The following is a 21,488-nucleotide window of genomic DNA, read 5'->3' on the forward strand; positions in this document are numbered from 1 at the left end:
GTACTCTGGACATATTGGTAAGGCTTTTTTTTTTTGGAGATTGAACCCAGGGGCACTTTACCACTGAACTGCTTCTGCAATCTTTTTTTTTTTTTAATACAGGATATCACTAAGGTGCTGAGGCTGGCCTCAAACTTGTGATCCTACTGTATCAGCCTCCCAAGTGGCTGAGATTATAGGTGTGTACCACTGTGCCCACCTTGGTAAGACATTTGTATGTTAGAGGGTGGGAAGTCTGGCAAAAATTTCTTTGGGGTCAGTAGCATGGTGCATGTTGAGAGAGCCTTTATAAAGTGAATTTTTCCATCTGCCCCCACATAAAACAAAAATATAACTACCATATATAATTAGCTTTTTTGCACCATATTCTTTATTTGGGTTTGCTACTCTAAGACCAAGAATTAGTTTTCAGCCAGGAACAGTGGCACACATCTGTGATCCCAGTGACTCAGGGAGGCTGATGAAGGAGGACTGCAAGTGTGAGGCAGTTCACCATCAATTTCTTCTTCTTTCCAGGTTCTTGTTTTGTGAATTTGAAGAATGAAATCAACAGATCAGGATGAGTGAGTGTAAGAGTAGGATGAATTGAAAAATTGAAACAGGGACAGAACTCTTCAGTATAAGGGTGTTGAGAGCCACCACCGGTCAGAATGACACCTGGCATTTGCCAGAGGGAATGTTTGAAAGGTGACGCCAGAGAACCAAAAAGAAGATGATTTGACTCAAATACATAACAACTGATATCCAGAGCTCCAGCTTGGCTATTCTTACATCTGCAACAGTGGTTCTCCCATACCTGGAGGCTAATGAATAATGAACACCATTAAAGCCTATTTCAAATGTAAAAAACCTTGGGGCTTGCTTGTGGGAATACCTTCAGACCCATTATGCAAGTTACAGGAAAAAGGATGGGATATCCAAAAAAGAGTCAAACCCAGGTGGTAACCAGGATGTCTTTTTTCAATATCTATTTTATTATTGCCCTTTCCCACATCATAAAGTTCTATTTTATTTTTTGAGCTCATACAGACCTAGGTTAATGTTTTTCAGATAAGTTTTATATTTTGACTGTGGAGTTTTTAAACATTGCAATGGAGATTTCACCTGTGTAAAGCTACAAGGCCTTTACTATTATGTGTTGTATGTTATGTGTGCACACTTGTGTTTTGTGTTGTATGTCTGTATGTGCGTATGTATGTATGTGAGTATGTCCATATATATGAGGAATGCACATGAAAAAAATGGATCCAAATATTTTTATTATTCACATGATTTAAATGGTTTAATTTAAATTGAGTAAACACCTGTTGAGGATTGTTTTAATATGTTAACAAATAAGGAGGTTAACAGATCTGTTTGTTTACTTTCACCTTTCCTTTTCATTATATTTAATAATTCTGTTCAGGATAATGTAAATTGTCCAGAAAATTGTTTTCTTAGTACCTGTTGGAATGTTACATAATTTTCTTTTTTAGCCATTATTGCCAGAATTCCTATCTTCATCCCAGTGCCGATGAAGACAAAGATAAAACCAAACTACAGCTTCTTCGAAAGCTATCACAGTAAACTGTATAAACTGATGCATCAATGAATAATAACTCAACAAGTAATACTCAATCAAGGAGTCAATTTACTTTGGGAGGAAATGGACATATTGATAGATTCCTCTGCTTTGAACTGCTTGCAGAACTGCCTGGACTATGTATTACTTGTATACATTGTGAACTATCTGTTGGGGTGTTGGGGTGCAGCGGAGCGTCGGAGGGAGAGACCGCACAAGAGACTCACTTCATGCAATCGCAGGGGGGAAATTTATTAGGGATCCGTTCCAGCGCGCTGGGGCTCTGTGCTCACTCAAGAAGGGAGAGCAGCCCAGAGCCCAGAGCAGAGGTCAGGCGGAGCTTAAGTAGACTTTTTGGAGAGGGCGGTGGGCTTTGCATACATCAGAACAAATCATCATGAGGCGCGGGGAAATTGAACAACAATTCTGAAACATGATTAGTACATACATTGGCGGGAACAATCAGGGCAGGGGTGATTGGTCGTTTCTAAGCGGGGTACACATTTAAACTGATTGGTTCTGGGGCCTAAATGTCTACGTGCCATGCTACCTAGAGCCCTTAGCTATTAAACAACCAGGGAATCAATAGAGACATTTACTAGGCAGTTCCAGCATTGTTCTAACAACTTTACAGAGATTACAGGTTCCGGGGATAGCAGAGGAATCGTAACAATAGGCTTTTACAATTTTAACAATTGTCTTTTACTTTTTAGCCCAGGCCTTATAATCTAGAAGCTTTACAATGCCCTAGTCTCTTACACTTTAACTCAAGCTCTTGCAGCTTGGAATCAGCTTAGAATTTTTACCTTTACAGGGGCAGCGAATTGTGGTAGTGCTTGAGTATCTTTGCTGATGGTGTCACTGGTGGTACAATTTTTCCAAAGGAGCTGTCAATTGGCTTGGTGTCATGGCATTTCTGTATCCTCCTCCCTTCTGCTAGTGATGGTCTAAAATTTAGGGGCCAACAGAGGTGAGGCAAAGAACCTCACCCCCCCCACACACTGGTGCATAGGCCTATCCACAAGTATGGATGTATGCTGGATAGGTAGTCAGTGACGGATAAGATCCAATTGCAGTGGTACCAACCTAAGACAGGAGGCTGATGCCTTGAGGTCAGCTATCCGATGAGGGGTAAGGACCATATGTAGTATTGGACAACCTAACAGGCACCTAACATTGCTTGTTGTTTAATTAAACAGATGGGGGGAGATGTTGAGAACAATGGCCAGTCAGAATGACGCCTGGCATTTGCCAGAGGGAATGTTTGAAAGGTGACACCAGCGAACCATTGAGATGATGATTTGAGTTAAGCTATATATAATTGCTGTGATGCTGGATTGATTGTATTGTATATTTAACCTTTACTGTCGGGCAATAGGGCGGCTCTTGCTGCCTTGGGCGCCTGCTACTTTGGAGTTCTCACGCTACTTTGGAGTTCTCCCGGGGATTCCCAGAGAGTTCCCATTGGTTGGGGAAGTGCCAGAGGAGGGATTTCCATTGTGGGGGGTTTCTGAGAAAGTTGTGTGTGTGTGTGTGTGTGTGTGTGTGTGTGTGGTGTTCATGGGAGAACAGAGAATAAAAGAGTTCCTGTTTTGAACCTACAAGGCTGTGTGGCAGCTCAGTTATTTTGTGCCCAGACAGACTGCGGCATAAGAGGACCTAATAGCAGATTTTCTCCATTTAATTGTGCTTGTTTATATAGCACTTGGTATTGCTATTGGTCCCATCTTATTGCTAATTGGTGTTGAAAAAAGAACCAAAGCTATTGGTCCAAACATATGCTAATTAGGGTTTGGAAAAATACTAATGCTATTAGTCAACTCTTGAGGCCCAACTTCTATTCATATCTACCCCACTTCTATTTTCTGGTCATTGGATGGTCTATACTCACAGGTTATGGGGCTGTAGTACTGCACGGAGCAGGCTTCTGCTCTAGGCAACCATTCTGTGCCCAGACCTGACTGACAAAGGGTGACAGGTTGGCACACCTTGGCTCTGTGTACCTCAGGCCTGCTAGGCCTCCATGGTGGGCTCTATGTGACTGCAGGCTGCACCTGCTGCCCACACTCCAACCCACTTGGGTTGCCATTTCATGGCTCCACCATTCTGTTGCCACTTCTTGGCAGGAATCAGTAGGCTGGCTGTGTGGCTTGCCAGCCAGGGAGCTGAGTCAATAGCAAATATTGCCATACTACTCTGGCAAATGCCTAATGTGTGGCCTAGTGTGTACCTAGGAGAATGTGAGTAAACAGGCACAGAGAAGATTGCACCCTGGGGGATTCAAGTCAGAAAATGAAGGAGAGTCCAACTCCTTTCCCTCTGAGTCTGGTGATTAATGTGACCATCTCAAGAAGGCCAGGAAACTAAACAGGCAGTTGTGAATACATTCAGGGACTAAGGATGTGAAGGCTGTCCTCACGGGCAGCAAAATATATGGAGCGTTGGTTCCCCGGCTCCATGAGTAGAATTCTTGGGAGGCTCCTGAGATCCAGATTCTTAGCAGAAATCAGCATTTGCCAAATCTAGGGGTAGGTTGATATAATCTCTTCAGTGCATATATCACCTAAGGCCTGATTAGACCTAAGACTCAGTCACAGGGACCCCTCACATAGAACTCTGCAGCAATCCCACCCTTGGAGTGCATAAATCTGATCTACGCAGAAAAACCTCCAATTGACAGTACTTCCCATTCCATCCTACCTTACACCACTGAGAAGGGAACATGAAAGCTATTGCAACCATCTTCAGCTTCAGGTCCTTCCAAATGGTAGCCCAGTGAGCAACACGGAAGTATAGGTTAACAAGAGCTACCCTTCCTCTCTCTTAGTGAATAACCCAAGAAGAAACAGAAAGGAGGATACTTAGACTTAAGATAATCACTATGTAGTCTCATTGAGCAGTTTGACCCCTCAATAGAAATGGTTCTTTCATTTTTCCCTTTTTCTTTTTTGGTGTTCTTGCTGTGCTGATTGGCTCATGGACATATATACATGTTTGGATTTTTTTCTCATTTTTAGCATCTCTTATGATAGTTATTGTTACTTGCCTTGTAGTTTGAGGATTAGGTTTTTTAAATATTTTTTAGATGGACACAACACAATGCCTTTATTTTTTTTTTATGTGGTGTTGAGGATGGAACCCGGGTCCCGCCTGTGCTAGGCGAGCGCTCTACCACTGAGCCACAATCCCAGCCACCAGGATTAGGGTTTTGTTTCTCTTTCTCTCCTTTCTTTTTCTGATAACAGCCAAATTCTCTTGTATTCTCTTTCTCTCTCCATTTAGTGTTTCATATTCTTTCTCCTCCTCCTTTATGGCCATCACTTATTATATCTCTTCTGCATTCTCTCTGTTCACATTATGAACATTTTAAGCTCTCCTACCTTCCTATCATATTACATTTTCTTTTATCTTAATGAACTGTTATTTTTACCATTTTTAGGACTATTTGGTTTATGTAACTCTGGTCCTCACCATTCATGTTGTTGAAATTATAACTGCTATGAATGATACAGTAGACATCTACTCTTTGCTTTAATGCCAGATCTAGTTCGTGGTTAATTACTATTTTGCTGTTGGCAACTGATGACCCAACCTGTAGAGAATCAAATGTAACTGCGTTACTATTACTGTTCTTGATGGAGTCTGCCTGCAAACGGGATATTCTGTCAAGGTATAGATAAGTAACAGGGGACATGCTTGCAAACGAGGTGTCTGCTGTCCTTGGGAGGGCCTGCTTGCAAACGAGAGGCTCCTTCAAGGTTTAGATAAGGTAACAGCGGACATGCTTGAAAATGAGGTGTCTGCTGTCCTTGGGAGGACTTGCCTGCAAATGGGATGTTCTGCCAAGTGGGCTAGGAGGGCGCTGAGAAAGATTTTATTATCTGTTATTAACAAAGAGCAGAGCTCAACATACTCCGAGCTGAGAATAGATTAGCCATGAGAAGCGGGTCACTTCTGATTAGAAAGTAAAACTTCTGTATGCTTTGTTTAATTAGCTGAAAGACCTGATTTATTGATATTGGAAGGCTGCCTTTTTTGTTCACAATACTATAAAAAGATTGCTTGTATACAATAAAGGACTTTTTTTTCTGCTGCTGCTTTGCTTGCTCTGCTTCTTCTTTTTCTTTCTTTTCCCATGCTGACCTGCAAGTGAATTACTGCAACACAACCATTCCTATTTCTGTGGTAGTTAGTGTTGTAGATATCATAGGAACTAGGAACTGGGTATTTATTTTAGTGCTATATATTATATCAGTTGTTGCTAGTATTTGCTTTCCTCTTTTCTGTGAAGTGTTGGGAATATTTAGGGACATGACAAGTTCACAAGGTAGATTCTGCTACTGAACCCAGCCAAAGGACAGCACTCTTTACTCCACAAATTCAATACATTCAAACCTCAAACTTCTGCTATACTTTAAAACAAAAAAATAGAATAGACAAAAAACCAAAACTAAAGACCAGGCCCCAAATAGAAATAGCTAGGTGTGGGCCTTTAGGTCTCATTCATTGATATCCACTCCTACAGCAAAATTAGAATTAACACAGAGACTGGATACCATATCTAAGAAGGGGTTTCAATCTAGATCACTCTAGGGCAATTTGTCAAGAAAAAGTTGTGTGTTGAAAAGACCCACACATGATAATAAAAGAGAAATTCATCCAAACAGATGCATAAAACACAGGAGAACAAAAAAATATTTTAAAAAAGCAACATGATACCTCCTAAAGTCGATAATTTAGTCAGCAACTGACTACAAAGATATTGAAATGGATAAAAGATAAATAAATCAAAAAATATTATTAAAATGATCAATGACTCTAAGAGAATACAGAAAAACAACTGAATGAATTAAGAAAGTCAGTACAGAATATGAAAGATAAATTCTATAAGGAAATAGAGATATTCAAATAGAACCAAAGAAATATTGGAAATGAATGACATAATAAATAAAACGATCAGGTGACAATCTAATAGAGTAAACCATGAATCTGAGCTGGAAAACAGAGTGACAAGCCTTGAACATTCAGACAATATTAAAGAAAATAAGTAACCATGACCAAGTTTACGAGAACTCTGGGAACACATTAAAAGACAAAATTTAAAAATCACTGGAATTGAAGAGGATTGCAAAATACAAACTGTTGGAATCAATAACCTCTTAAGGGAAATAATAATTTCCAGATCTTGAGAATGAGATTGATATTTGATATAAGACGCATTCATAACCCCAAACAGAAAAGATCAAAAAAGAGCCTCTCCATGACACATTATAATTAAAATGCCTAACATAAAGAACAAGTGTGGAATTTTCATGACTTAAGTTGGTACTACAGAAAATACTCCACACAGAAAAAATATAAAATAAACCCCAGAGCTCACAAATGAACAAATCTCATTTGCAGAATAGATAAGCAAGTGGGATACAGAATCAAATTAAACATTAGAAATAAATAACAATGGCAGGAATTAATAAACATCTCTATAATAACACTGAATGTTATTGGTCTCAAATCTCTAATTAAAAGACATTGGCTAGCAGAATGGATTAAAAAACAAAGAAAAAGACTATATGCTGTTTGCAAGAGACTCACATTATAGGCAAAGACAGCCACAAGCTAAAGGTCAAAGGATGGAAATTGGTATATCATGTGAAAGGACTCCCAAAACAAGCAGGTGTAGCTACTCTCATATCCAACAAATCAGACTTCAATTAAAATCAGAAGAGACAAGGAAAGTCACTTCTACTGCTAAAAGGAACAATCCAACAAGAAGATAGAATGACAGTAAATATTTATGCCCCAAATGTTGATGCATCTAATTAGATAAAAGAGAAATTACGTCAATTAAAACGTCAGATATGCCTCGCTACATTAATACTGAGTGATTTCAACACACCTCTCCCACCAATACATATGTCATCAAAACATACTCAGTAAAGATTCTTTTGACCTGAAAAATATTGCAAATCAAATGGGCTTACCAGACATTTTTAGAATATTTCATCCAACAACAACTGAATAAGCTTGCTTCTCAGTGATTCCTGGAAACTTCTCCAAAACAGACCATGTTTTAGGCCATAAAGCAACTCTTAGTGTTGTGAGTCCCCTCCCCTAAAACTAACTTCCCCATCCCCTGGGAAGAGCTGACCAATGGTGAGCCCTGCTGGCTCACATGATCCTTACCCACCAATCAGACTAGCCCTGCTGACTCACATGATCCTTACCCACTAATCAAAAAGCACCCCATGCCAACTGTCAAACCGTTCAACCATTAAACTGTCATAACTGTCAAACCACCCCCGGCTCTATAAATATGCAGAGCTGTTCCTCAATAAACGGGCATTTTCTCTGATGACAAGCCTTGTTCGTTCTTTCACTTAGCAAATACAAAAGGCTGATTTCATATTATCAGTTCATAATGGAATGAAATTGGAAAATAACACAAACTAACCTACAGAAACTAAATGCATGGATATTGAACAATCCTCCCCCCCTTTTTATAGGTGGTCATAATGCCTTTATTTTTTATTTATTTTTATGTGGTGCTGAGGATCAAATCCAATGCCTCATGCATGCTAGGCGAGTACTTCTGAGCCACAATCCCAGCCACAAACAATACCATTTTGAATGATGATGGGCAACAGAATAAAACAGGAGAGAAATTAAAACGTCTTAGAATCAAATGAGAATAGTGATACAGCATACCAGAGCCTCTGGGAAACCACAAAGGCAAGTAAGAGGAAAATTCATAGCTATGAGTGCCTATGAAAGAAAATAAGAAAGATCATAAATAAGTAGCTTTATGATGCATCTCAAGGTCTTTGAAAAAGACAAACCAGGGGCTGGGATTGTGACTCAGTGGTAGAGTGTTCGCCTAGCACGGGTGAGACCCAGCACCACATAAAAATAAAAGCATTGTGTTGTATCCATCTACACCTAAAAAATAAATATTAAAAAAAAGACAAACCAATCCAAAACCAGTGGAAGGAAATAATTAAGACCAGAGTTGAAATCACCGAAACTGACAAAAAACAAACAAACAAACAAAAAAACAAAGAATTAATAAAAAAGTGGTTGGTTCTTTATGAAGATAAAGCAAATAAAATTGATAAAGATAAAGCAAATAAAATAACCCTAAGCCAAAATAACCAAAGAAAAAGAGAGAAGACCCAAATTAATAAAATCAGAGATGAAAAAGGAGAAATCACAACAGACATTATTGAAATCCAGAGGATCATTAGGGACTATTTTGAAAACTTATACTCTTATACTTCAATAAATTGGAAAACCTAGAAGAAATGGATATATTTATACATACATATAACCTGCCAAAATTTAATCAAGAGAACATACAAACAACTAGCAATTAGATATAAAGCAGATAAGCAGTAATAAAAAAAATTCCGAGAAAGATAAGTACAGGACCGAATGGATTCTCAGCTTAATTCTACCAGATCATTAAATAATAACTAATACCAATGCTCCTCAAATTATTCCATGAAATAGAAGATAAAAACGTCCAAATTGATTACTATGAAGCCAATATCACACTCATTCCAAAACCAGATAAGGACATATGAAGGAAAGAAAATACAGACTAGTAATACTGATGAATTTAAATGCAAAAATCCTTCAAAAAATGCTAGTAAATTGTATTAACGTTTTAAGAAAATTTCACATCATGTCCAAGTTGGTTATAGGATGCAAGGATGGTTTAACACCTGAAAATCAATAAATGCAATTCATAATTTAAACAGAATTAAGGTAAAAATGACTTAATCATCTTAATGGTTGTAGAGAATGCCTTCAACAAACTTTAAAACCCATTCATGATAAAAACAGTGAAGAAACTAGGGATAGAAGGAACCCACCTCAACATCATAAGGGGTATGAAAAACCCAGAACAAACATCATATTGAATGTGGAATATTGAAAGCATTTCCTTTAAAATCTAGAACAAGTCAATGTTGTCTATTGCCAGTCCTATTTAACACAGTATTAAGAATTCCAGCCTGAGAAATTAGGCAAGAGAAGGTTGCCTAATAATATAATAAATGGGATAAAAATGGGAAAGGAAGAAGTCAAATTATCACTTTGAAGTGATATGATACAAGATATGATCCTATACTCCAAAGGTCCAGCAAAAAAAAAAAAAATGCTAGAGGGGCTGGGGCTGTAATGGCAGAGCACTTGCCTAGCATGTGTGAGACACTGGTTCAATCCTCAGCACACATAAAAAAATAATAAAGATTGTGCATCCCTCTACAACTAGAAAAAATATTTTTTATAAAAGACTGCTACAGCTAATAAACAAATTTAACAAACTAGAAGGCTACAACATAAGCATACAAAAATCAATAACTTTCCAAATACCAATAATAAATCTTCTGAGAAAGATAACAGAATAACAACCCCATTCACAGAAGCTTCAAAAAAAATCCAGTAATAAATATAACCAAGGAATTTAAAGACCTCTATAATGAAAACTACAGAACACTGAAGAAAAAAACAGAACATTGAAGAAAAAAGTAAGAACATTGAAGACACAAGATGGAAAGACCTCCCATTTTCATGGAGGCAAGATTAATGTCATTAAAATGGCCATACCACCAAAAGCAATATACAGATCAAAAGCAAACCCCATCAAAATACCAAATGACATTCTTCATTAGAACTAAGAAAAAACAGTCCTAAAATTCATTTGGAAAAGTGAAAGACCCAGAATAGCCAAAGTAACTCTAAGCCAAATAAGCAATGCTGGGGGCATCACAATACCTGTCTTCCAATTATACTACAAAGCTATAGTAACAAAAAGTGCATGATACTGGCATAAAAACAGACACATAGATGCTAATTCACAATAAGGGGGGCTAGGGGAGAATAAAGGTACTTTGGATTAGACAGAGGGGAGTGAAGGGAGGGGAGGGGGTATGGGGGTAAGAGTGATAGTAGAATGAATTGGACATTATTACACCATGTGCATATATGATTACATGACTGGTGCAACTCTATATCATATAATACCAGAAGAATAAGAAGTCATACTCCATATATGTATGATGTGTCAAAATGCATTCTAGTGTAATATATATATATATATATATATATATATTCTACTGAATAATATATATATATATTCAGTAGAATATATATATTATATATATATATATATATATATATATATATATATATATATATAGTAAATTTGAAAAAGGCATATATACCAGTGGTACAAAATAGAAGATACAGAGACAAACCCACATAGATACAATCATCTGATTCTTGGCAAAAGTGTCAATAACACACTGGAGAAAAGACAGCCTTTTATACAAATAGTGCTTAGAAAACTGGTTATCCATATGTAGAAGAATAAATTGCATTTTGCACAAATCAACTCAAAATGGATCAAAAATCTACAAATTAGACCAGAAACTATGCAACTCCTGGAAGAAAATATAGGAGCAACATTCCAACACAGGCACAGACAATGACTTTCTCAATAAAGACCCTGAAGCTCAGGAAATATCAATTAATAAATGGAATGGCATCAATTTAAAGAGGTTCTGTCCAGCTAAGGAAATAAGAGAGTGAAGATGGGCTGGGGATGTAGCTCAATGGTAGATTGCTTGCTTTGTATGCATAAAGCACTGGGTTTGATTCTCAGCACCCAAATAAATAATAAAAAGGTCTACTAACAACTAAATTTTTTTAAAGAGAGAGAGAGAATTTTTTAATATTTATTTTTCAGTTTTTGGCGGACACAACATCCTTGTTTGTATGTGGTGCTGAGTGTTGAACCCGGGCCACGCGCATGCCAGGCAAGCACGCTACTGCTTGAGCCACATCCCCAGCCCTAAAAAAAAATTTTTTTAAAAAAGAATGTGGAGAGAGAGCCTACAAAATGGGAGAAAATCTTTGCTAGTTACTTTTCTGACACAGGATATCCAGAATATATAAAGAACACAAAAATACTTAACACCAACAAATAATCCAATTAATAAATGAACAGAATTTCTCAAAAGGAGAAATAAGAATGGCCAACAAATACATGAAAAAATGATTCAACACTGTTAGCAATCAGGGAAATGAAAATCAAAACTACGCTGTGATTTCACCTCACTCCAGTCAGAATGGCAGCCAACAAGAATACAAACAATGGCCAGGTGCAGTGACACACACTTGTAATCCCAGCAATTCAGGAAGTTGAGGCAGGAGGATCACAAGTTCCAGGCTGTCCTAAGCAACTTAGCAAGACCATGCCTCCAAATAAAAAATAAAAAAGCTTGGGCATGTGGCTCACTGATAAAATACCTCTGGGTTTGGTCCCCAGTACCAAAAAAAAAAAATGCTGGAGAGGATATATGGAGAAAAAGGAAGCTCTTGTGGGATGGTAATACAACCACTATGGAAATCAATGTGGAAGCTCCTCAAAATACTAGGAATAGAACTTCTTGTATTTATCCTAAAGAATTAAAGTTATCATACTATAGGATACATGCATACCCATATTTATAGCAGCATAATGCACAATAGCCAAACTATGGATCCAGCTTAGGAATCCTTCAATGGCTTACTGGATAAAGAAAATATGGTATCTATCATAAGGGAGTTATGTTCAGCCATGAAGAAAACTTAATTACATCATTTTCAGGAAAATGGATGGAACTTAAGAACATCAGTTTAGGGAATATGCCAATTTCAGATGGTCAAGGGTCATATTTTTTCTCTTATATGGAAATTAGAGAGGAAAAGGTGTATTTTCTCCAAAAATAATTTTATGAAGTGAAACTTGGATGTGGAGGGAGGAGAGGAAACTTTACTGGTATCTTGCCAGTATGAAGTGTCTGATGTAGATTGAGTTGTAAGCCATGATTAAAGACCTTGACACATTCATAAGGTTTCTTTCCAGAATGCATTCTCTGATGATGCAAGAAGCTGGAGTGATAGCTAAAGGTCTTCCCACATTCCTTACATTCATAGGGTTTTTCACCAGTGTGAATTCTCTGATGTTGAATAAGGTGTGAATGAAGTCTAAAGGTTTTACCACATATCATACATTCACGGGGTTTCTCATGAGTATGAATTTGTTGATGTCTTTTGAGGTGTGAACACTGTCTAAAAGTCTTCCCACATTCCTTACACTCATAGGGTTTCTCACCAGTATGAATTCGCTGATGTAGGTTAAGTTTTAAGCCAATTATGAAAGGCCTTTCCACATTCACTACATTCATAAGGCTTCTGACCAGAATTAATCTTCTGATGGTGAGAGTAGCTTGAGTAATAGCTAAAGGCTTTCCCACATTCCCTGCATTCATAGGATTTCTCACCCATAAGAATTCTCTGATGTATGGTAAGGTGTGAGCGATGCCTAAAAGTCTTTCCACACTCTTTATATTCATAAGGATTCTCACCAGTATGGAATGGCAGATGTTCAGTAAGTTGAAAGCCACGAATAAAAGCTTTCTCACATTGCTCACATTCATAGTGTTTCTCACCAGTATGAAGTCTCCGATGTTGAGTCAGTTGTGATCTCTGTCTAAAGGCCTTCCTACATTCCTAACATTCATAGGGTTTCTCACCAATGTGAATTCTCTGATGTAACATTAGTTCTGAGCCATAATTAAAAGCCTTTCCACATTCTCTACATTCTTAGCGTTTTTCACCATTATTAATTCTCAAATGTTTTTTAAGTTGTGAACAATGAATTAAGGTCTTCCAGCATTCCTTACATCCATTGCATTGGTTACCATATTGAATTATCTGTTGTTTAATAAGGAATGGGGGATTAATAATTTCTGTGTACTCCTTACATTCAGAAAGTTCTTTAGAATGATTTTTGTGTTGACAAAAGAATAAATGATAATAGAAGTTTTTTCTACATTTTTCACATTCAGAGATTTTCTTTCCATTTTGAGTAAGTAAAGTATGTTGAATAAAAATGGGCACGTTTTCATGGTTCATCATAAATTGCCTGAAATAACACTCCTTTTGCTCAAAATGACATTTGCATTCCCAAATATCTCTGAAAATGGATCCCTCAGGAATAAAATTTTCCACGATAGCCCATGGGGATGATTCTATTTCATAAATGTCCCTTTTTGGAGATAACTTCTTGGGGTCAGCTTTCGATGCCAAGTCTGAAAGAAAAGAAATATATTTTAATTCCTAGTTTTGTATACAATAGAAATATACTAAGTTAATTAAGGGAGTAATAAATTCAATAGTGCTGAAAAAATGCTTTTTGGTACTAGGGATTGAATCAGGGGTGCTCCACCACTGAGCTATAATCCCAGCCCTTTTTATTTTTTGAGACAGAGTCTTGCTAAATTCTTAGGGCCTAAGTTGCTGAGGCTGGCTTTAAACTCCCAATCCTCCTGCCTGCAGAGTCACTGGGATTATGGCATGCATCACTGTACCCAGCAATAGTCCTAAAATTTTGATCTGCTTTGGAATCAATCACTGAATGTAATTATGTTATATTTAGGAAACATTCTAGACCAACCAAATCAAAATCTAAGAATGTTGATCATAGTATGAGACTAACTAAATGAGAATCCACAAGAGTATGTTTAATGTTCCCCACCAACCCAAAGGCTATGTGGCAACTGCAAGTTGTTCCCAAATTTCTGTTCTTCCCTTTTTGAAAATATCAATGAACTCATGTTTACATAGTTGAGAACAAATCTCCTCATTATAAACCTGCATTTCTCAAACTCTTTTGCAGCTTGGTGTGCCATGTAACTGGGTTCTCCCTAAAGAAATCCAGATTTATTATATAGTAACTTCTGAGAACTTCTCCTCAGATCCAGATGACCCAAGCCCTAATTGCTAATTCTCCCTCTTCAATTTTTAAATTTGTTCTTTTTAAATATACATGACAGTAGAAAGTATTTTGACATTTTATACATACATGGAGTATAACTTATTCCTATTAGGATCTTATTCTTGTGGTTGTACATGATGTATTCAAATGTGAACTTAGGAAAGTTATGTCTGATTCATTCTATTGTCTTTCATATTCCAATCTCTCCTCCCTTCCCTTTATTCTCCTTTGTCTAGTCCATTGAACTATTCTCCCTGTGCCCTGCCCCATTGTTGTGTGTTAGCATCTTCATCTCAGAGAGATCATTCGACCTTTGGTATTTGGGGATTCACTTATTTCACTTAGTATAATAATCTCTAGTTCCATCCATATATTGATGAAAGTCATATAGCATTCTTTTTTAATGAATGAATAATATTCCATTGTGTGTATATATATATATCACATTTTCTTTATCCATTCATCTGTTGAAGGGCACACAGGTTGGTTCTATAGCTTAGCTACTTTGGATTGAGGTGCTATAAACATTGATGTGGCTGCATTACTGTGGTATGCTGATTTTAACTCCTTGCTTATAAATTGAGGAGTAGGATAACTGGGTTAAACGGTGGTTCCATTCCAAGTTTTCTGAGGAATCTTCACACTGCTTTCCTGAGTGTTCACAGTAAATTATAGTCCCACTAGCAATGTATGAGCATACCTTTTTCTCCACATCCTTGCCAACATTGTTACTTACATTCTTGATAATTGCCATTCTGACTGGAGTGAGATGGAATCTCAGTTAATTTGCATTTCTCTAATTGCTAGAGATGAAAAATTTTTCATATATTTGTTGACCATTCTTCTTGAAGTACCTGTTCAGCTGCTTTGCCAATTTTTTTTTTAAAGAGAGAGTGAGAGAGGAGAGAGAGAGAGAGAGAGAGAGAGAGAGAGAGAGAGAGAATTTTTAATATTTATTTCTTAGTTCTCGGTGAACACAACATCTTTGTTGGTATGTGGTGCTGGGGATCGAACCCGGGCTGCACACATGCCAGGCGAGCGCGCTACCGCTTGAGCCACATCCCCAGCCCTTTGCCAATTTTTTTATTGGATTATTTGTTTTATTTTTATTTGGGGGGGATTATGTTTTGTGTTCTTTATAGATCCTGGAGATTAATGCTCTATGTGAGGTGCAGGTGGCAAAATTTTTCTTTCATTCTGTAGGTTCCCTCTTCATGCACTTGTTTAAGGATAGACAATCAAGATATAACTAATAAGTATTCAATAGCCAACTGCTGAGTATGTGTGTGTGTGTGTGTGTGTATATATATATATATAAGGTGCAGATGGACACAATGACTTGACTTTATTTTTTTTAATGTGGTGACAGGGATCAAATCCAATGCCTCATGTGTGCTAGGCAAGTGCTCTACCATTGAGCCACAACCCCAGCCCCTGCTGAGTATATATTTAAAGAAGTAGGATTGAGAGGGGAAAATGCAAAACAAGTCAAAGATAATAAACTGTTAAGAACTGTAATAATTTAAAACCCTTAAATTTGCAATAACTCCTTAACACGTCCCATAATTTTCCTCACCCCTACATCTACTGGAATATTTGGTAGATATTTTACACACACACACACACACACACACACACACACACACACGAGTATTTAATAACAGATATTTTATACACATACACACACACACAATCCACTATAATTTAGTGGATTAAACCAGTACCAATAACTTATCTTTCAGATTTGAGCTCAGTCAGCCATCCCTTACTTGGAGTTTCTTCAGTGGTAGTCAGATAGTGGTCAGGCCAAATCATTTCAACAGCTTCCTCACTCACATGTCTGGTTCTTAGCTTGAAAAGTATGAGAAGCTGGGGATTAGAAGAGCTAAGTCTGTTGAGACCCTCTTACATGGCAGCTCAAGCCTCCAAAAACATGTGGAGAGACACAGGAGGGAGAGTGTGAACATATGCCAGGCACAAGCTGACTACCTTTATGACTTAGCCTTTGAAGTCACAAAGTAGCTGCATTCTATCTGTTAGACACAAGTAATTCTGGGATGTCCCATTTTCAAAGGATAGTTAAGAATGTCACAGAATTTTTTAAAAGATGTATTTATTTATTTTAAATAATTTTAGTTGTAAATGGATACAATAGATTTATTTTATTTATTTGTTTTTACGTTGTGCAGAGGATCAGAACCATTGCCTAACATGGCTAGGCTACCACTGAGGTACAGCCCAGCCCTTGTTACATAACTTCTTTTTCTTTTTCTTCCTTTTTTATTTGTTTTAACATTGGTATTTTTTCTTATATCTTTATTTTGTTTATTTATATGTGGTGTTGAGGATCGAACCCAGTGCCTCACATGTGCGACGCGGCACTCTGCCACTAAGCCTCAGCCCCAGCCCCTTGTTACAGAATTTCAATACTTTTTTTTGGTACCAGGGATTGAACCCAGGGGTGCTTAATCACTGAGGCACATCCCTAGCCCCTTTTTGTATTTTATAAGAGACAGGGTCTCACTGAGTTGCTTAGGGCCTCTCAAAGTTGGCTTGTTATTCACTCAAGGTAAATAATTTCCTGTATTCTTATACTGTAAGGGTCCGGCAAAACGTCGGAGTAAGAGACCACAAGAGACTCTCTTATGCAACAGCAGAAGGGTGGGTTTATTTGGAGACCAGCATGCTGGGGCCCGAGCTCTCTATAGCAAAGAGAGATAGAGCCCTGAGAACAGCTTGAGCAGAGCTTATATACTTTCCCTAGAGAGGGCAGGGAGAGAAGTTACATTTTGTAGTTTGGAAGTTGGGGACAGCTCTTTCTGGGAACAAGATTAGCAGACAGTCCATAGTTGGGGACAGCACATTCTGGGAACAAGATTAGCAGACAGTTCTTAAGATTTCAACAGTGTTTTGTTAAGCATATAGAGAAATGGAGTGACAAGTACCTATTTTATTAACCTTTCAATACTAACACTGATTTTTGTCTGTTTCTGAATTTCCAGTAAAAAGAATCATACAGTTTATAATTTTTCCCTCATCTTCTTTTATCAAATACTGTGTTTGTAGGGTTCATCCATAATGTTACACACAGCAGTGACTTATTAATTTTCATTACTGTATAGCAACAGTAAAGCATGCTCTAGCAACCCATGAGTGAATCTGAGACTCTTAGGGTCTTAGAGTCAAACCTATCATCATACTAATAACAGAACATATTTTGCCTTTCTTTCCTTCCTTCCCTCCCCTCCACCTCCCTCTCCCCCTCCCTCTCCCTCTCGACAATCTTTCTAAGTTGTCCAGGCTGGCTTCAAACTCCTAGGTACAAGAGAACCTCCTGCCTCAGCCTTCAAGTACCTAGGACTACAGATGCATGCCACAGTGCCCAGCTTTTAGTTGCCTATTTCTTTCATTCTTTGACTAGTATTGGAAAGTTTCTGAGACTTCTGGATATGGGATATTGGTGAAGGCGATCCCCCTCTCACTGGCAAAGCTACTCTCCCACTGCCTTGACAAGGTCACAGTGAGGATGAATGCTGGCAAAGCCGCGCTGGTTGGTGGGAAACCGAAACCATGAGACCCTTTTTTATGTAATTGGGACTTTTCATTTTCATGCTCATGTTCCTCACAGGAGGCATGAGTATGTTAAATGCCAAACCAAATTAAATTTCAGATGGCTAGAACATAACAGGTAGTTCATGCCTTAAAAGCTGTTCTGCTACCCCTCAGCATATCAAGGACAAAGTAGAAAGCTGCTCTTCCATATCAGCACACTGAGGGCAAAACTGATAATAGACAATCATTTTCTAAAAGGTCATGAGAATTTTAGGCACCACATTGATTATATCAACTAGAACCCAAGCCCATATTTCCGGCCTTTTAGAAAACCTAATCATTATGCTCATTGTACAAAACCCATCACATGTAGTTTCATTCTTGATTAAGGAAAGTTATGTTATACATTTAGGAAAGTTAAGACATATAAGGATACATCCTTTTCATTTCTATAAACCCTCTTTTACTTCATATAGGGATTTATGATGAGCATATTTAATATTGGCAGAAAGTGGACTGATGTTTAGAATTTACTTTTTATTGAGAAAGATTATAAAGATATAAGAACTAGTGTACCTTGACTGAGAAACAAAGATACTCTTCGGGAAAGCAGCTGAACCAGTTTTATGAGAATAAATTTAGGAATTTATTAAAGTAGCTTTATAAGACATATTTTTAGAATAATGTTATAAGTATTATCCTATTTAGATTCTTGGTTTAGAATTCTTGAGTTTTTAGCTGTATGGGTTTCTGATTTGTTTAAAGAATGGTTTAGGGGCTGGGGATGTGGCTCAGCGGTAGCGCGCTCGCCTGGCATGCGTGCGGCCCGGGTTCGATCCTCAGCACCACATACCAACAAAGATGTTGTGTCTGCCGAGAACTAAGAAATAAATATTAAAAATTCTCTCTCTCTCTCTCTCTCTCTCTCTCTCTCTCCACTCTCTCTTTAAAAAAAAAAAAAGAATGGTTTATAAACTTTAGGATATTTTAAGTATAAGATTTAAAGGGACCTTTTTAGATGGGAATTTTAGATTAGAAATAAAAGTGCAGGTGCACTTTAAAACTTAAATGTTAATGATAGGTTAGGAGACTTAGAGTCTGGTTACGTAGTTTGGCATTAGATAATAAGAAAATAATACATCTTGGGAAAATCTGAAAAAATGTGAACTAATGACGCATTTTATTAATGACTGATAACTAAAAAGTCACATCCTGGAAAAATGTAAATTGATGTTATACTTTTCTATACCCCTAATTATGGTTAAGGAAACATTATGTCTTGGCAAAGTTTTGAAACTGTATAATCAATGATGTATTCTGAATCTATAATGATGAGAAAAATTGTAATAAAAGATGATCCAGAGAAAGCTGCATTAGAGCTCTCTCTCTGGAGACTGCTCCAACGAAACAAATCCTGTCTCATCTTTTCGCCAACGCCACTCATCCTTCAGGATTCCCTGGACCCTGCTAGGGCTGGACCCCAGCATGATATTGTCATATTTGGAAATCTAATGGAATAATTATGTATTTGTATATTCTATTTGTTTCTAAAGTAGTAAATTTACCCAATAAATATGTCCTTTTTTGGACATGGATGAATGACTCGTTTGCTCTTTGACCACCTGTGTTGAGGTGATATGGGCCACAGTGGGTCATGTGTATCTCCCCTGGCCCGGAAATCTAGGCTGTCATTGCCCCCAGCATCCCTGGGCACCTCCAGCCTACAGGGACCCTGCTGGCTGGGACTGGACCCAGGCGAGGGGGGTTGGTGAGCACAGGATGAGTCCTGAGGTACCCCTCTATTACCATGGCTGTTCTCAGGTTCTCTGGACAGGAGTAATCCTCCATCTGTTGCCAGGAGCTGTACTGGGACACAAGACCCCAACAGGAGAGAGGGAGGTTGTGGGTAGGGGCCACAGGGAAGCCCACCCAGGTAACCACAGAGAGGAAAAACAGGAACATGGAGTTATTGTTACAGAACCATTAAATACAAGTTGGGCAAACTGGGCAATATTGGAGAGAGCACAGGAGTCAGGTGAGAAAGAGTCATGGGGTATAGTCTGGACCTGTCCTGAGGGGCTCATCTGAGGGTCTGGGATGGCAGAGGGCAGGCTGCTTGTGGAGGCCCCACAGCTTGGCCAGCAGCTCTTGAACAAAATCCTGTATAGGATTCTTGCATTTTTTGCTTCAGGAGTCCCTGGATATTCTGACTTCTTTCCTGTTCACTCTCCAATTCTAACAACTCATTGATATTGACCTCATCAGGCATGTCTGCCTTGCTGCCACAGTACAGCTCCTCCAAGTTGATCCACTTCACGTCGTCCAGCTGCAGCTCCTGTGGGCCCACAATGGGGACTGCAGCTTGCTTAGTACCTACTTGTCTAGCCACTGCGCTACCATCCTGCAGTGGCCAACTAGTGCCATGCTGTCTAAACATACACTTTCAAAGACTAATTCATTTTGTTTTCAGCACTTCTGTGCTCTTAAAAACCATATTTATTCAGACATGCTTTTATTTCTGTATCTTTATTACTATCCAAGAAATTATTTTGAAATCCAGTTTCCATGTAGCCACATGGAAATAAAACAGGAAGAATAAGGGACCAATTAGTGTAAAGAAAAAGAAATTTAATATTTTTAATATTTAATATTTTAAAAATAGCCATAGTGAGCTCTTTAAAAGACAGTTGTTTTGCTATAACTATTGAAACTAGAAATAAAAACTCCACTGAAATCATCTTATAGAAAAACAGTAGAAATTGCACACAATAGTTTTCAGAGACTTGTGTTTAAAGAAAATTTGTAGGCTGTAGTTGGGACTGAGTTCCTGCAATAAGTTCAACAGACCAACTAAAATGCAGTTACTCAAGATAAAAGTTCATGTCACCAAGTCAAAATACATTTTTTTAATCTGACCTGAGAAGTCGGGAGAAAGAGAATAACCAAATTCTTAAACAAGCCAGTTTTAGCTTATAAAATAAGGAAATACCTGATGTTAAAGTTTTAAGGGTTAACCTTACAAAAAAAGTAACTTAATGTTACTCAGGTTTTTTTCTTTTCTACTGTTCTGTTTCCTTGTTCCCATCTTACAAAATCTACAATTCTGCTGCTGTCTGATGGGAGCTTTTATTCTTTTTATAGAGGGGCTGGAGTTATGGCTCAGTGACAGAGCACTTGCCTGGCATGTGTGAGGCACTGGGTTCAATCCTCAGCACAACATAATAGATAGATAGATAGATAGATAGATAGATAGATAGATAGATAGATAGATAAAGGTGTTGTGTCCATCTATAACTAAAAAATACTTTAAATATAAACCAATTAGATCTATAACCAATTTGCTGTAATTCTGTCTTTTGACATTTGTATATGTGATACCTGCTGGATGAGATGTCAGTAAAACAAATCACAAAAGTACAAATTTCAAATTAATAAATTCAAATTATAGACTAACCTGTAAACAGAAATACTAGGTTGCAAACAGGAAGACTGAAATGTACTTTTTTCTTACAAATAAATTCATCCACGTAGCTGGACTTAGTGTTTTGTTTG

At 37.8% G+C, this 21,488-nt stretch overlaps 1 protein-coding gene across 1 annotated transcript; it reads right to left on the bottom strand.

The window, feature by feature from the left end:
- Positions 1-12,336: 12,336 nt before the first annotated feature.
- Znf461 (zinc finger protein 461) lies at positions 12,337-20,503 on the bottom strand. Its single transcript, XM_026381425.2, is given in 3 exon segments — positions 12,337-12,756; positions 12,758-13,698; positions 20,443-20,503. Coding segments are annotated over 3 exon segments (1,422 nt in total).
- Positions 20,504-21,488: the final 985 nt, after the last annotated feature.

Source organism: Urocitellus parryii, chromosome 15 (genome assembly GCF_045843805.1).
Source record: "Urocitellus parryii isolate mUroPar1 chromosome 15, mUroPar1.hap1, whole genome shotgun sequence".
In the NCBI taxonomy this organism is placed as follows: domain Eukaryota; kingdom Metazoa; phylum Chordata; class Mammalia; order Rodentia; family Sciuridae; genus Urocitellus; species Urocitellus parryii.